The following is a 16,297-nucleotide window of genomic DNA, read 5'->3' on the forward strand; positions in this document are numbered from 1 at the left end:
GCTACATGTTTCACAAACAGCTGTCACCCCAAATCTCCTTTTATACTCCAAAGTTAAATTTGGAACTCTTTGTTCATTTTGGCGACTGTGACAGCTTACAGGAAGTTACAGGACGTGAAGCACCGCCATGACACGGAGCTTCACCCACTCTGTCATTTCTTTGTGAGATTTCTAACTTATAATGTGGGCATTCTTTGCTAAAGGATTTTTAAAAATCAAACATCACTCAGCACATTTAAAGGAGTCATGTTCATCTCCCCTCTGCTATTCGTTCCCCTTCTTATTCAGCATATGGAGATATGACAGATACGGCACAAACTATGTGTGTTTAACAGCCGAGCATCCTGGCCTCATTAAACACACCAAACATGTTTTATTACATTACTGAACGACACAGTATTTGCCATATCAAGAAAAAATGATGGACTCACCTTTCAAAACCTACACAAATCTAAATATGCAAAATAAGTCTGTCTGTAGAAGGAAACCTGACAGAGCACACGCTCAGCCAACTTTTCTCAAATTTGGAGCAAGTGCAACCAAAATAGGAAGCTTACGTGGAGACGGTGTAAGAGGTCAGAACATCAGGACAGAAACTCCAATCAGTATAGCTTAGAATACAAAATGTAGTAGAAACAAAGGAAACACAGACGGGACAGAGCAGGAACCGGTGTTTGAGACACAACTGTCTGAAAGTGGATGACTCAAACACAGAAAAGACAAAAACAAACCAGCACGACGCTAAAGACGAGCAATCGACCGCATGACGCTGGAATTTTTCTCTGACGTCTTTCCAAACAAACAAAGATGACTGAAGATGACTTCCGGTAATGGCGGCAAAGTGAGGAGACCCGTGCTTCGCGAGCTCAGTTGTCTTTTTCGTTAAATACTCTCTGTAAATCCAAAATAGAACTTACATTTTGACATAGTTCGTTTGGGAACATATGAGAACGCTAACATGCCTAAAAAACTGAACAAGGACAAACAAAAAACTACGTCTGAGGCACAAGACGAAAGCGGGGTGGAGGAAGGGCAGAAAGACGCTATGCATGAACACGAACAAGAAAATGCCAGAAATGCCTTCTACCTTGGACCTTTTAAACGCTATTCGATTGTTCAAGCAAGAGTTCCATACTGAAATGGGTGGTATTATGTCAGCAATAGGAGCTGTTCAAGCTGATATACAAAAATGTGGACGAGGCTGAAAAAAGAATCTCCAACGCGGAGGACGAAATCACCTTATTGAAAAATGATATGGAATGCCTTGAAAGACAAGCCAAATTTCTATCTAAAAAGGTGGAAGATTTGGAAGGAAGAGGTCGGCGTAATAACATCCGAATCCTCGGCATCCCTGAGAAAGAAGAAGGTACAGATCCACGTACTTTCATGGAGAAGTTTATATCGGACATTTTGAAAATCCCCCCTCCTGTCCTGGAGAGAGCGCACAGGATAATCACAAGGCAAAGCTCCATTGCAAACCGATCGAGAACTTTTATAATTAAGTGCTTAAGTTACAGAGATCGAGAAGGCATCATGAAAGCCGCTAGGACGACAAAAGAACTGACGTATAAGGACAATAAGATAGCCTTCCTGCCGGACCTGCCTGCAGAGACATATAGACAGCAGCGTCAGTACGATGGTGTGAGGAAGAAGCTGCGGGAGATTGGATTGTGGAAACATCGGATCATTTATCCAGCGAGGCTGCTTTTGACCAACGAGGAACGTACGCATGTATTCGATACACCAGCGGACGTGGACGCCTACATTAAGAGCCTCAATCAAGTACAAGATGTTTGATAAGGTATATGATGGTAGATTACTAACTCTGTTCTAACTGTATTTACGAACCATAATGGACAGAACAATTTATTATATTGCCAAAGGGTTGTTATACAATGCTGGGTTAGACATTGGTTGTTTTGTTCTCTTAATAAGAGTTACTAGTAATTTCACTTATTGTGTCAAATGTGTGAGAGTAAAAACTTGACAAGGTGGATTTATTTCTATTGTTATTATCTTTTTTTTTCTTTAGTTAAATTCTTTTAATCAATTGTAATTACTTTAACAACTGTTGCTAAACGCGGGTGAATAGTTCCTCGGTGTAGGGTGGACATGCTCCAAGAAGAGGGCGGAAGTAGTTTTGGGGTTAAGGGATGCCTGTATGTTCTTACACAGGCTGGGGTGTGGGAAGGGTTGCTCTCTCAAATCGGTAAATTCTCAACATGGTACAATACTTTTCTTTTGTGTATATATATGTGTGTATTTATTTAATAGTACAGTTTTAACATAAATGAATATATATGGCAGAAGTCTTGATTGACTGTGTTTCTTGGAACTGCAGAGGTCTGCGTAAGTTAGTAAAAATAAAACAAGTCATTGGTAGGATTAAGAAATTAAAAGCCAAAATTGTGTTCCTACAAGAAACTCATCTGCTAGGCAGTGAGACAAATAGAATGAAACGTAGATGGCCAGGTCAAATCTTTTCAGCGCCTTACTCCTCCAATTCCAGGGGCGTCATGATAATGAATCACAAATCTATACCTTTTCACGTTGAGCATGTGCTTAAGGATTGTAATGGACGTTTTCTAATACTACAAGGTAATCTACTATCTACTAGACTAAATTTAATTAATATTTATGGCCCAAATGAAGATAATCCAAACTTTTATAGCAATTTATTTCTTAAAATTTCAGACTTGCAAGGTAAATGTATAATTGCTGGGGACTTAAATTGTGCTTTGAACCCACAGAAGGATAAATCTTCAGGCATGGGTAATACTCATAATAGAACACGAAAGGTGATCAGACAATTTATGAAGGAGTTAAATTTAATTGATATATGGCGAGATCAAAATCCAACTAATTTACTATATTCTTGCCGGTCAGGTACACACAAAGAATAGATTACTTTTTGGTATCAACTGAGCTGGCTCATTATATAAAAGATTGCCAGTATAAGGAAATAATAATATCTGACCATGCAGTCGTTATTTTGACTTTCATAGAGCCAAAACTGATTAAAACTCTAATTGAATGGAGGTTTCAATTGAAGTGGATGCAGGACAAACAGTTTCCTGAGTATTTAGGCAAGCAAATTAATGAATATTTTGAGCACAATTCAGATCAAACATCGGCAAGTGTGAGATGGGAAGCCTTTAAGGCATACTTAAGAGGGCAAATTATAAGCTATTCTAGTAAGAAAACAAGAGAAAGAAACCAAAGGATAAAATATCTGGAAGAAAAAATAAAAATGTTAGAAGAGATCAGCTTTCAATCAGGTCAAAAATAATGAGCACATTGTAAAAGAATTATTACTATTGAGAACGCAATATAATGAAATGACAAGTGAAAAAGCAGCTGCAAATTTATTGAGATTAAAGCAACAATTCTATGACCAAGGTGAAAAACCCAGCAAACTCCTGGCTTGGCGTATAAAAAAGCAGGAATCTGAAAAGGCAATTACAAAACTTGAAACTTCAAATGGAAATATCATAGTAGACCCATTAGAGATAAATAATGCATTTAAAATGTTTTATGAAACGTTATATAACTCTGAATTCAACAATGCAACTAGAATTCAATCTTTATTTCTAGATAAACTTGATATACCAAAAATTTCAGACAAAGACAAAGAAAATGTTGACAGGCAAATTAGTATATATGAAATTATAGAGTCTATAAACTCTCTAAATGCTGGTAAAACAGCTGGCCCAGACGGATTGCCAATTGACCTTTATAAATACTTCAAAGATAAATTAGCACAGCCCCTCTTAGACATGTATATAGAATGTTTTAATACTGGTAATCTTACTGACTCATTAAGGGAATCCCTGATAATATTGCTTCCTAAACCTGGAAAACTAAATAACAAGTGTGAAAATATGCGTCCTATAAGCTTAATTAACACAGACACTAAAATTATTTGTAAAATTCTTGCCAAAAGATTAAAAAGTATTCTTCCAGTTATTATAGGAGATGATCAAAATGGATTTGTTAAACATAGACAGGGTTTTCATAATGTAAGACGAGTCCTCAACATTCTTCATAATCAAAGTGAACAGGAAGATACAGCCATTCTTTCGCTTGACGCGGAGAAGGCCTTTGATAGAATTGAACGGTCATATCTCTTTGATGTCATTGTTAGATTTGGGTTTGGTAATTTATTTCTGCATTGGATTAAGCTACTACACTGTCAATCTGTGGCTCAGGTTAAGACAAATGAGATAATTTCTGAACCATTTGACATTAAAAGAGGGTGCCCGCAGGGTTCACCTTTATCTCCACTTTTATTCCTTTTAGCTATTGAACCGCTGGCAATAGCTGTTAGAACCAGCGGACAAATACAAGGTGTTAGGATTGGTAGAAAGGAGCATAGAATTGCTTTATTTGCTGATGATGTCATATTATTTTTAAAGCAACTAAAAATTTCTGTGCCCGCTATAAAGGATTTAATAGACCAGTTTGGGGCCTTCTCAGGGTATAAAGTAAATGTAACAAAATCATCATTAATGTTACTTAAACAAGGGTATAATCAAAACGTAAGTCAGAATATATCTGGCTTTACTGTTAATTCTGAACTCACTTATCTAGGCATTAAAATAGTTCCTTCATTAAAAGATGTGGTGGTACTTAACTATAATATAATTCTACAGAAAATTTCCAAAGATTTGGAGCGTTGGATAAGTTTACCACTATCTATTATTGGAAGGATAAGTGTTCTTAAAATGAATGTATTACCTAAACTGTTGTATATGTTTCAAAATGTCCCACTGGCTCCTCCTGCTGGATTGTTTACTAAATTAGCATCATTAGTCAGAGAGTTTATCTGGAACAAGAAGCATCCCCGCATTCGCTTGTCTTTGTTGTATCTTCCCTTTGATACAGGGGGGTTGAAATGCCCCAATTTTTACTGGTACTATCTGGCTATTCAATTAAGGACAATAATGTTTTATTTTGGTGGGGATGGAAGCAAATTCTCTTAAAATGCCATTAAATTTGTACTTATACTCTGCAAAGCCAAAACAGTTAAAGAAAGAAACAAATAATCCTATAGTCCAAAATATGATTGAAGTTTGGTTTACAATTAAAGAAATGATGAATATTAAGAATAATCTCTCTCAGTTTAGTCCTATTTGGGGAAATGCCTTATTTGTACCAGGAAATCTGGACGCAGGGTTCCAGGGTTGGGCAGAAAAAGGTGTTAAGAAAGTGGGTGATCTGTTTTGTGATGGAGTAATGGTTTCATTTGAGGATTTAGTCTCAAAATTTCAAATCCCCCAAAAACACTTTTTTAAGTATTTACAAATTAGAAGCTTCATTTCTTCCATGCAAAATCAGTCTCTCAACATTCCCCAGTTAAGTAAGTTAGAGGAGTTAATGGTGAAAAAAGGTGGTAATAAAGGTTTAATTTCAACATTTTATAACTGGATTGTCTCTGCCTCTCCAGATACATCAGTTTCTAAGTTAGAAGCTTGGAGAAAGGACCTAAATATTAATATTTCTGAGGAGACATGGAAGTTAATTTGCTTAAAATCACAAAAACAATCAATTAATAATAACTTAAAGTTATTACAATACAATTGGATCATGCAAACATATGTAACACCAGTGAAATTGAATAAATATAATAACAGAATTCCAGATACATGTTTTAAATGTGGAGAAGCCCGTGGAACATTTTTCCACTGTATATGGGAATGCAGAATTGTCCGTGCATTTTGGCAGGAGGTGATGAACAAAATAAACCAAATTTTGAATAAAAAGATTGCTTTAGATGTAGAAATGTTGCTATTACAAGTGTATTCTAAAAATCTTAAACTAAGAGCCCATCAAATTAAGTTTATGGATTAATGTACATTACAGGCAAAACGTATGATTGCATTAAATTGGAAAACATCAGATCCTCCTGCTATTGGTGCTTGGATAAATTCTTTGGCACAGTGTATGGCAATGGAAACGATAACGTACTTTTGGCCTGGATATTCACCTCTCTACACTCCCTGGAAGAACAAAAATCAGCTCAGAGTAAAATGGGTCACTTTGTGAATTTAAGATACGAAAAGTTGTGCTCAGACTCAGAGATGAGTGCTGTTGTAAATGACCTGTTGGAGCACCTCCTTACATGAGTCCTTTTCGTGGATCTGTGGTGGTGGTGGTGAGTGTGTGTGTGTGTGTGTGTGTGTGTGTGTGTGTGTGTGTGTGTGTGTGTGTGTGTGTGTGTGTGTGTGTGTATGTGTGTGTGTGAGAGAGAGAGAGGGGGGGGTTAAGGGATTTATGTTTTCTTGTGCCAATGGGAGAAATTTGCCCTCGGGGCTTCCTGCCACAAACTTTGAGATTTTGGAAGCATCTGGGTTTAGCAAGGAGAGAGATCACGGGGTCAGGGTTCAAATATTCCACTTCAAGAGCATTAACCACACTTCTTCTACCTTCCTGATTTATTTCCTCTTTCTCACAATACAGTACAATAGAAAATAATAGAATGGGCATTTGTTATCATTTAGAACATTAACCATTAGAATGGTTCAAACAGCACAACAGAGGAGAAGATGGAGATGCAGCAGGAGAGGAAGGAGAGGAGGCAGGGGAAGAGGGAGGAAAGAGGGGAAGAAGAGATGTGAAATAGTAAAAGAAGAAGAGAGAGGGGAGGGAGGAGGAAAGGGAGGAGGGAGGAGCAGAGGAGACAGTGCTAGAGTTGTCTTCCTCTCCTCAGACGGAGACGTAGAGCGGCTGCGGGCAGGCTGGGCGCTATAAGCGCGCGGAATTGCTGCGCGCGGACAGAGGCGTCTGTGCGCACGTGAGTGTGACAACAGCGGCGCGGAGCTGTGACTGTAACTGAACCGTGAGGCGGGAAAAGTCCTGCGCAGACGCGTCGGCATGCTTCACCCGGACAACCGCACGCCCGAAGGCGGCGTCGCGCGCAGCTCTGACCCCCTCGCGTGACGCTGAATGGACCCGATGCGACTCGTCGACCCCCGGCACCTCCCGCAGCTGATGCCCCTGAAGGACCGGGAGCCCACCGCGGCGACGGGCACCCTGGGGCCCCGCAACTCCACGCCGGCCGCGGGAGGAGAGGCCCCGCAGCACCACGCCGTGCCCTGGGTGGCCACCCTGCTGGCCGGCGTCCTCATCGCGACCATCGTGGTGGATGTTATCGGGAACCTGCTGGTCATCGTCTCCGTGTTCAGGAACAGGAAGCTCAGGAAAGCAGGTACACTTGACCTCCCGGTAGATGCTCGTCAGCAGGATTTCTTTGAGTTTTTGGAACTTTGTGATTCCAGAACAGATGTGACCAGATGTTCGGTTACATCAGTGAATGTCTCTCTAAGAGTCCCCAGCATGAATCGTTTTATTTCTGTTCAATTTTATTGATTTCATTTATTGAACTCTTTTCTGCTTGAATAATACTACTTTTCTTTGCAAGTTGGTTGTTTTATATTTTTGTGCTGCAGGCATTTTCCAAGTTTTCCAAGATAAATAAACTCTAGCTTTGCATTTTGCATGTATTTCTTTTGATTTAAAATCATCTTTTTGTGTCCTTTGTTCTGTTTTATTAGATATTTCAGTCACCTGTGAAGCGCCTATAACCTGCATGAAAAGCTAATAAAGTTTAATTGGCTGATGGATCCAATGATGAGATGAAAGCACTTCTCTTTGCTCCTGTGTTTGTCTGTGAGCACATAGGAATTTAATCATTTGGGAGTTAAAAATGAGTGGATTGATCCATTGGTCCATTTTTCTGAGGGCGATGGCTCAGACATGCTTTCATGTTTGTGTATTTCAGTATGTTTGCGTGATATTTTGATGATATCCTAACTGAGAAATCTTATAAAAACCATAAAACAGTCATAATCGTGCAGTTACTTGGTTATTGTAATAGACCTGCAAGAATATTTAGAGAAATAAAAAGAGTATGTGGTACCCCAGAGTCCTCACAGAAGCCACTCTAACATCAGCCTGACAGGTTGATGAGTTCCTTTAATAGCTCTTTTGTTGTGAAAGTCTTGAAGAGTCTGAAGTTTGGCTCTCAGGCACTGATGAGCTGTTGGCTCGTGCAGAGGATCAAACTCTCCGAGACTCCCCGACACGTTTGAGGTGTGAGAAAAACGAAGCGCTGGCAGCCTGACAGCTGACTCACTGTGATCGATGAGTAAAACTCTGACAGCGACACACACTTCAGAAGCACCTGAGCACCTCCTGCTCATCAAACACATCATCATCACAGGTTCTGATAAAGCACTCACACTCCTTCACTGCGCTTTTCAATACTCACATATTTCCCCATGAGTTATTTGGCAGTTTTCACATTCTGGTGATGCATGACGTCCAGCAAGACCTCAGGAGAATTAGTCCAGGCAGGAAAATCAATTCATCAGGGTTTCAGACTTGCTGCACCTGCTCGTAGTCTCTCCTCACAGCAATACGCAGCACAGGTCAGGGTGCTGGAGATCAACACATTTTACACAAACTGCGCCGCGCCGCTGTTTAACCTCCAGAAAAATAAATTATGAAGAAAGTAATGCATACTTTACTTAGTCATTGCAGAAAGTAATTAGATTACTTTTGCAGTAACAGTCTAACACTGAACTTTTTGCTTGTGGCCACATGTCCTGCTGCGTTTGTACGGCTCTGATGTCGTGTTGATGGACTGTTCTTTCAGGCCTGAGCTCAGTTAAATCTCCAGTGTCACATTTTTCTCCCTTGGTGCAAAAAACCAGAAGCAGTCATCACTCCAGTTAAAAAATGTGCATTGTTTTTGTCTGAAATGTGGCATGAAACAGCTCGCTTCATCATTTCCACCATCATTTCTTAATGTCTGGTACTAAAAGGCATTTATCACAGCAGCATTTCTATGGATGAGGCTCCACGTGGACGTCCTCAATCTTTAAAATGTAATCTAAACTAATCAAAACCTGTCTTTGAACCTTCGATCTGCATCGTCTCTCAAGTCGGCCGATTTCGTGATTTCGTTTAGCAGTTTTCATGGTGCTGTTCAAACTGTCAGCTGATCTGAGAGAGCATTACTACCTTTTTGTTAGTATTATCATGGACACCGTATCATTACTACTCGATCACACAGGAAGACTGGAACAGATGAAGAGTTTAGTTTGAGATGGTTGAAGTAACCTGCTGCATCTGAGGTATTTTTCTCTTTGTTGAAGGATCAGAGTGCTTAAAGTGTGAGCACTGACACTGTAGTGGGTTTACATCCTGCTGAGAAACTCCAGATAACAGAAAGACTTTCTTTTTCCAGTCTTTTTAAAATTCACACGAAGGTTGGTATAATTGCACATTTGAGAAATTATACCTTATAGAAGCTGGTAGATCTATAATATCCACTTTACACTGTATAGCTAATTGATTACAAGATCATTTTGTACCCTCATCTTGTTTTTCTGTACTTCAAATAAGACCTCTGCACTGATCTTCTTCTTTTAGAGAGTTATGATAAAATAATGCGACAAAATGCAGAAAAAGAGAGCGTTGTCTACAGATGTGAGCACACCTGTTAATGAACATCATTAACCCTCCAAACAGAACAAGTGTATCTGCTATGCAGCAAATATGAAAACAAAGAGCTACAGTTCCTCTAGTGTCCAGCAGAGGCAGCAGCAGAGAGTCAGTCCCATCTGGTGTTTAAGTCTGACGTCATTAGCTGTTTCTGGGTCCAAACTTTGCTTCAGGTCCCTAAATCAAACGAACACTGCAGTATCACTGAGAGTGAGATCACTGTATAAATTCTTGACTGTTTAAATGATCGGTGTGGCTGCTCTACCAGGTGTAACAGTAAAGTTTAACATCCAAGCATCCATGAAAACAGAATTTCTGAAATTTAACGGAGTTAGAATTTAGCAGGACGTTAGCTCACTAGTTTCCATCTAAAGATGATATACCATGTTCTGACTGAGGGATTTCTGTAAGATTAAAACGTACAGCTCTGTTATCACTTCAGACATAAATGAAGACAGAAAACTAAACAGCAGTGACGTTAGTAGGGTTACTGAAGCTGCACTAGCTGGTATATAATGATGTGCTATGCGGTGGCTAGCTACACAGCTATGTTAGCATAATATAAACAGACCGAAGCTGGAGGATGAACGCTAACTTTTTTCCACTCGATAAAAGTTAACGTGAGTGTTCCCAATGGTTAGGGACAAATGCATTCACATGGCAGGATGCTGTAAAGAGACCAAACTTCAGTCAGGAGAAACAACTGAGATAATTCATCCACAATACGAGGTTAGCCATTAATATACTTCTGCATGGGCTGGGATGTAGTTACATCGTAAGGGTTTAAAAACTGAGCTTTAAAATGAATAGTGGTAATAAAACCCGAGAAAGGTAAACAGTGATTACTGACTTCAAGATACAAATCATTAAAACATGTTAAAAACACAACAGCCTTAATAAACGTAGAGTAGTCTGGACTCGGAAGCAGGATTCATACGTCATCACTTAAAAAACGGATAGACTCCCATGTAAAAATAAACGTATTTACAGCCTGATACACAAACTGTTTTAGTTTCTATAGATAATTTCCCCTTTCATAACACCTGTATGAGGAAGGATGTTTTTAAAATTCCCCTTTTGCATTATTAGGGGTGTGGCCTCTTTTTTACTTACAGGTAAAAGGCAATACAGAAAGCAGTAGCTGCTCCATTCTTGGGCCAATTTAGGCTTTTTTAACAACCAGCATGATAAAAAAAAAATGCTTTATTCTCTCTCTCAAAAGTCAATGTTAGTAATTTTCATTTAAAGACCCTCCCATTTCACATACACCAACATCCAAAAAGTGCCAACCCAAAAGTTGGCTTCATTAACCTCAAGAGTTATTCCTTCTGTCTATCCCTAAAGCTTGCACTCAAACTGAAACTGGGTGTTTCCTCCACCTGGAATTATCTCTGTGAGCTGCTTGTGCCAAATGTTCATTTTAAGTGACCTGTAGTCTGTAAATATTCTGTCTGATCTTTTGATGCATGCTCAATCATCAAGGTAAGGAAGTCCCAAAAGGTTGATTCTGTTCATCTGGACGTTTTTAGTGGGAGAAACGTTTAGTCACTCATCCAAGTGAGTTCTGCAGGTTTCCCCAACCTTATAAACAGTACATTTGCACATTAATAGATTCAAAATTCAAAACGTTTATTGTCATGTGTACAAAGAAAAGCATTTCTCTATGCAATGAAATTCTTTCTCTGCTGTCCACACACAGATGCCTGTTAATATGTACAAATAGAACTAGAACAAATAAAATATAAACAGTATGAATAAATACATACAACAAAAATTGAAACAGATAAATAGATTTATATGCAAAAGAGCTATGAGCTTAATATGCTGGTTTGATATGTAAGATGATGTGATGTGCAAAGGTTATTTTTACTGTTAAAATAGGTCAGTTGTTCAAGAGTCTGATAGCAGTGGCGAAGAAGGAGTTGTTCAGTCGGGATGTTCTGGACACTTCTGCCCTCAGGACAAAGGTTTAGAAGTGTGAACAGTCCGTGTTCGGGGTGTGTGGGGTCTTTGAGGATGGAGTTCAATTCAATTTTATTTATATAGCGCCAAATCACAACAAAAGTCGCCTCAAGGCGCTTCATAGATACAGAGAAAAACCCAACAATCATATGACCCCCTATGAGCAAGCACTTTGGCGACAGTGGGAAGGAAAAACTCCCTTTTAACAGGAAGAAACCTCTGGCAAAACCAGGCTCAGGGAGCGGTGGCTATCTGCTGCGACCGGTTGGGGTGAGAGTCAGCTCTCCTCTGGACTCTGCGATGGTATATGCTCTGCAGAGAGGGCAGCGGGGTGACCTTCTCCGCGGTTGTTATCACTCTCTGCAGGCGTTTGCAGTCCATAGCAGTAGTGCTGCCATACCATGCACTGATGCAGCTGGTCAGTGTGCTCTCCACAATGAAGCTGTAGAACCTGCTGAGGATCTTGGCCAACATACCAAATTTCCTCAGCTTCCTCAAGAAATACAGCCGCTGCTGAGCCTTCTTGACCAGCTGTGTGGTGTTCAGTGTCCAGGTGAGGTCCTCAGTGATGTAGACGCCCAGGCATGTAAAGCTGCTCACCCTCTCCACCTCAAAGCCCCGGATAAACAGCGGCTGGTGAGGTCTTGTGTCCACTATCATCTCTTTTCTTTTATCAGTGTTGAGGGTGAGGTTGTTGTCCTCACACCATGACACCAGACCGGCCACCTCTCTCCTATAAGCCACTTCGTCCCCTCCAGTGATGCAACCAATCCCTGCTGTGTTGTCCGCGAACTTCAGTACGGTGTTATCCCTATTGGAGGCGACACAGTTGTGGGTGTACAGGATGTAGAACATGGGACTGAGGACCAACCCTGTGGAACGCCAGTGTTTGTAATAATGCTGGCTGAAGTCCTGTTGCCGATCTTGACGGACTGGGGCCTGCCAGTCAAAAAGTCCTGTAGCCAGTCACAAAAGGTGGGGTGTAGGCTGAGTGTTGCCAGCTTGTGAGTGAGTTTATGTGGGATGACTGTATTGATACTGGGGGCTTTGCATTGCTGAGACAGGCCAAAACCTTTGTCCGTAGTTGCTCTGCTTCCACGTCTGCAATGTTGTTTCGAATTAATGTTTCTGTGGCTGTGATCAGTCCACTAGCGGGATTTGTCTCTGCTTGGGTGAGTTGTCTGTCAGACATATTTTTCACCCACTTGTCCACACTTCTCTGTGTGGCATCCATCTTTCTTCTGGCCGCTGAGAACACTCTCTGTATTTTGCTTGTGTTTCTGATGCTCAGCAAGTCAAACTTTCTTTGTTGCCTGGTCTTAGACTATGTCCACACTATAGATAGATTTGAAAACAGCGTTTTCGTCTGAAAATGCTCCGCGTCCACACTAGCGTTTTCAGTCGTTTTCAGAGTTGTCCGTCCACATTGAAACGGCTGAAAATGCTTACGTTCCAGTACTGCGCATGCAAGAAGAACAAGAAGATTTGGCCTGCCTCATTTCTGTCTGCCATTTATTTACTTTACGGCTCGTTGAAACGTCGCAGCAAAAGGTTGGGGAAAAGCACCAAGTTTTTTAAATGGAAAAACAATGAGGTGGAGTTGTTGCTGCAAGTAACACAAAAGTACAAAGTTGCCAAAGCGCGTGAGAATTAAATGATTTGAAGAAAAGGAACATGTACAAACTGATATTAATCTTTAACAGGGCTGTCATAATTGAAAGCAAACAAAACAACTGCTGTATAATACCCTCCGCTATCTTTGTTTAACCCTCTCAGGCTCAAATTAAACTTTTTGTTGCTAATGCACAACCAAGTCCTGCAGTGGTACTTCTGAGTAAAAAAACCTCATAAAATATGTATGTGGGGTAATCAGGTTGTTAATTTTTAACTGTTGCAAATCGGCAACGCCTGCCTTGAGAGGGTTAATTGGTCACATGACCGCTTCACATGACTGAAATGCATCATCGTTTTAGAAAGTCTGCGTTTTCGAGTGTCCACACTGCGACGGGACAGCTTTGTTTTGAAATGTATGCGTTTTCAAGAGCATTTTCAAAACCATGCGTTTTTCCTTGGGGAAAGCGTCGTCTCAGTGTGGACAGGAGGCCAAAATGGAGAGAAAACAATGCGTTTTCAAACGAAAACGCATTAATGTGGATGTAGCCTTAGACTTTTCACACTGTGCTAGACGAGCCTTCTCAGTGAATTCGAACACCTTTTGAAAAGTATTCTTATTTAGAAGCATTGTAAGACTTTGTGAAGCTGCCCCTAACTGACCTCACTGCCCATTCCCACATAGCAAGGAGGTCTGGCCCGGATCTGGTATCAAGCCAGCACTGCTGGCTGACTTCTGGCATGATAAGACGTATGTCATCCTGATATGGCCCAGGTAGGCCTGGCATAGATGACACTGTCTATGTGATGGCATGCCATATCTGGCTCGATTGTGGTTTGGGTCATGTGGCCGAGGTTCATAGAAAACAGGTCTTCCCTGGATCTGGCATCAAGCTGGCACTTCTGACTGACCGGTGTCATGGCAGGGTGTATGTCAACCAGATGTGGGCCAGGTCTGGCCATGATGGCACTATTTATGTTCCTATTTTCCTACTTTAGTTAGGAGACCCAAATGCCATGTTGCAATACTATACTGCTATAGTAGCCAGCGTTTCAAATGCAGGTTTGACAGGTTTGTGAATGTATACTTTATCCAAAACCTAGCGATGGTTTACAGTTTACCACTGGGTGGCTGTAGCTCAGGAGGTAGAGCAGGTCACGTGCTAATTGGAAGGTTAGCGGTTCGATCCCTGGTTCCTCCAGTCTGCATGTCAAGAGTGTGAATGTGTGGGAAGCACACAGTTAGGAGAAAGTGTCTGAATGTTGTATAGAGTACTTTGAGTAATCTAGGTACCTAGGAAAGTGTTATATAAGAGTCAATCCATTCACTGTCTGAACAGAGTTTTGTCATGTTACTTTTGCATGTTCTGACAACTGGCAAACATTCCCACCTATGGACAATTTAGAGTTTGCAGTTAACCTACCCCCACTAACTGCATGTCTTTGCACTGTGGGAGGAAGCCCGAGAACCCGGAGAGAACCCACGCACGGGAAGAACATGCAAACTCCACACAGAAAGACCCCGGCCTAATGGTGGAATCAAACTCAGTACCTTCTTGCTGTGAGGCAACAGTGCTAACCACCATGCCGCCCTTGTTTGAATTAGTGGGTAAATAAAGACTGGGATGATTATCCAAGATCATTCTTTGTCACCTTCCAGTTAGTCCATAACACTTGATCTCCAGAACATCACCTTGCTGTGGTGAAAAGTTATTAAACCAACACATTCTGTTGATCCCTGAGCCGGGGTTGTAATGATAAAAGTTGGAAATCTGGATGAATTATTCACCTCTGTCATTTATTCTTCTCGCTGCCTCCTCAGATATCTGATCACTCATCCTGTCCTCTCTTATCCCTCCTCTTCCTCCCCTTCCTCCCTTCTCTTCAGTAGCCTCATCTCCTTAATTTTCTTCACGGTTCTTCTCCTGCATGTCCATTTTTCTCCTCTCTCCTGCCTTTCTTGTCCTTTCCACTTGATTCATCCTCTCCAACTTTTCGTCTTTCTCCCTCTCTCCACAGTGTCCTTTTATCCTTCCTTTTCAATGATTCTCCTCTTCATTGCTCTTTTCTTTCCTCCTCCTGTCCCATCAGGTCTCTTATCTCTCAGATTTTCTCCTCTCGACTGCATCCTTCTCTCCTCTCCTGAGGGTAAATGATTCTCCTCTTTTCTCCATTTTTCTGCTCTCCCTCTCCATCTACCCTGATCACTGGTGTTACACTTCATCACCACATCTACACAAGCCCGACAGACTACCTTCATTCCTAACCTGCAAACTCTTCTTTCAGCTGCTCGTGCTGAAAAAGAAGCAGAGATTTTATATGTAAAGTAATTTCCGAGTTGGGCTGCTCTGCTCAGGTCTCAGAGGGACTGTTCAAACATGGGTGGAAGCGCAGTGTATCAGCGTCAAGGGTTACTGGCTGACTGCCCAAACTCTACCTGTTCAGCTCATTTTCTGGCTCTGAAACTGTGCGCTGTGTCCAGCAATCAATTTGATTGAGTCAGACTGTCCTGTTTGATCTCAGGTTCAGAACATCAGCAGAGCTCAAACTTTTCTGAGAACAGTCCCATTGGGCCGGAGCAAACCACACAAAGCTGCTTCATTCATGAATCTCATACATCTACCCTTCATTAGCACTGCAGACGCAAATGCTCATCTCAAATATTCACGAGTAACAGCTCCAGTACAAAATGCTCTTACTGCAGGAAAAACATGTGGACATATCTGCAAGTTCACTCACAGGTTTCAGAAGAAACTCTCTGACGTGCTTTTTTTATAGGCTAGCCTGGAGGTTAGCCTCACCCTGGATTCATTAGCAAAAACAACTCAATTGGATTTTGCATTATTGCTAAAAAATGCTCTGTGGATAAAAATCTTCAGGATATGTTTGTTCAGGGAGATTAGGCTAACTTTAGCCTGTGGTCACATGACTTCCATGATGCTAAGTTTCATCTCAATAAGCCTCCTACTCTCTGGGATCTGCAAAACCTTTATGAGTCCGGTATTTAATAGACATGCGCACAAATACCATGACCATGCACAGTGTGGGGGTTCAAATCGCCCAGCTTCACCCAGGGTGGAGTGTGCATGAATGAATTGAATTGTGCCCTGTGGAGTTTTACTTTTCTCCACTGAAACACAGTTCAAGGATCTTTACTGCACAGCAAATAAAATATTATTTTTTATGCTCAAGCTAGCAGCGCTTAAGTAGAGTAAAT

General features: G+C 41.0%; 1 protein-coding gene across 1 annotated transcript in view; it reads left to right on the top strand.

Annotated features, from left to right (window-relative positions):
* Window positions 1-6,690: 6,690 nt before the first annotated feature.
* The window catches only part of mtnr1al (melatonin receptor type 1A like), a 43,336-nt gene continuing 33,729 nt past the window's right edge, over window positions 6,691-16,297 (top strand). The window contains exon 1 of the mRNA XM_080900574.1: window positions 6,691-7,207. Within this exon, the coding sequence (XP_080756700.1) occupies window positions 6,946-7,207 (262 nt within the window). The 5' untranslated portion in view covers window positions 6,691-6,945. The remainder of the gene's footprint in view (window positions 7,208-16,297) is intronic.

The sequence above is a fragment of the Rhamphochromis sp. 'chilingali' genome (genome assembly GCF_963969265.1).
Source record: "Rhamphochromis sp. 'chilingali' genome assembly, chromosome: 13".
In the NCBI taxonomy this organism is placed as follows: domain Eukaryota; kingdom Metazoa; phylum Chordata; class Actinopteri; order Cichliformes; family Cichlidae; genus Rhamphochromis; species Rhamphochromis sp. 'chilingali'.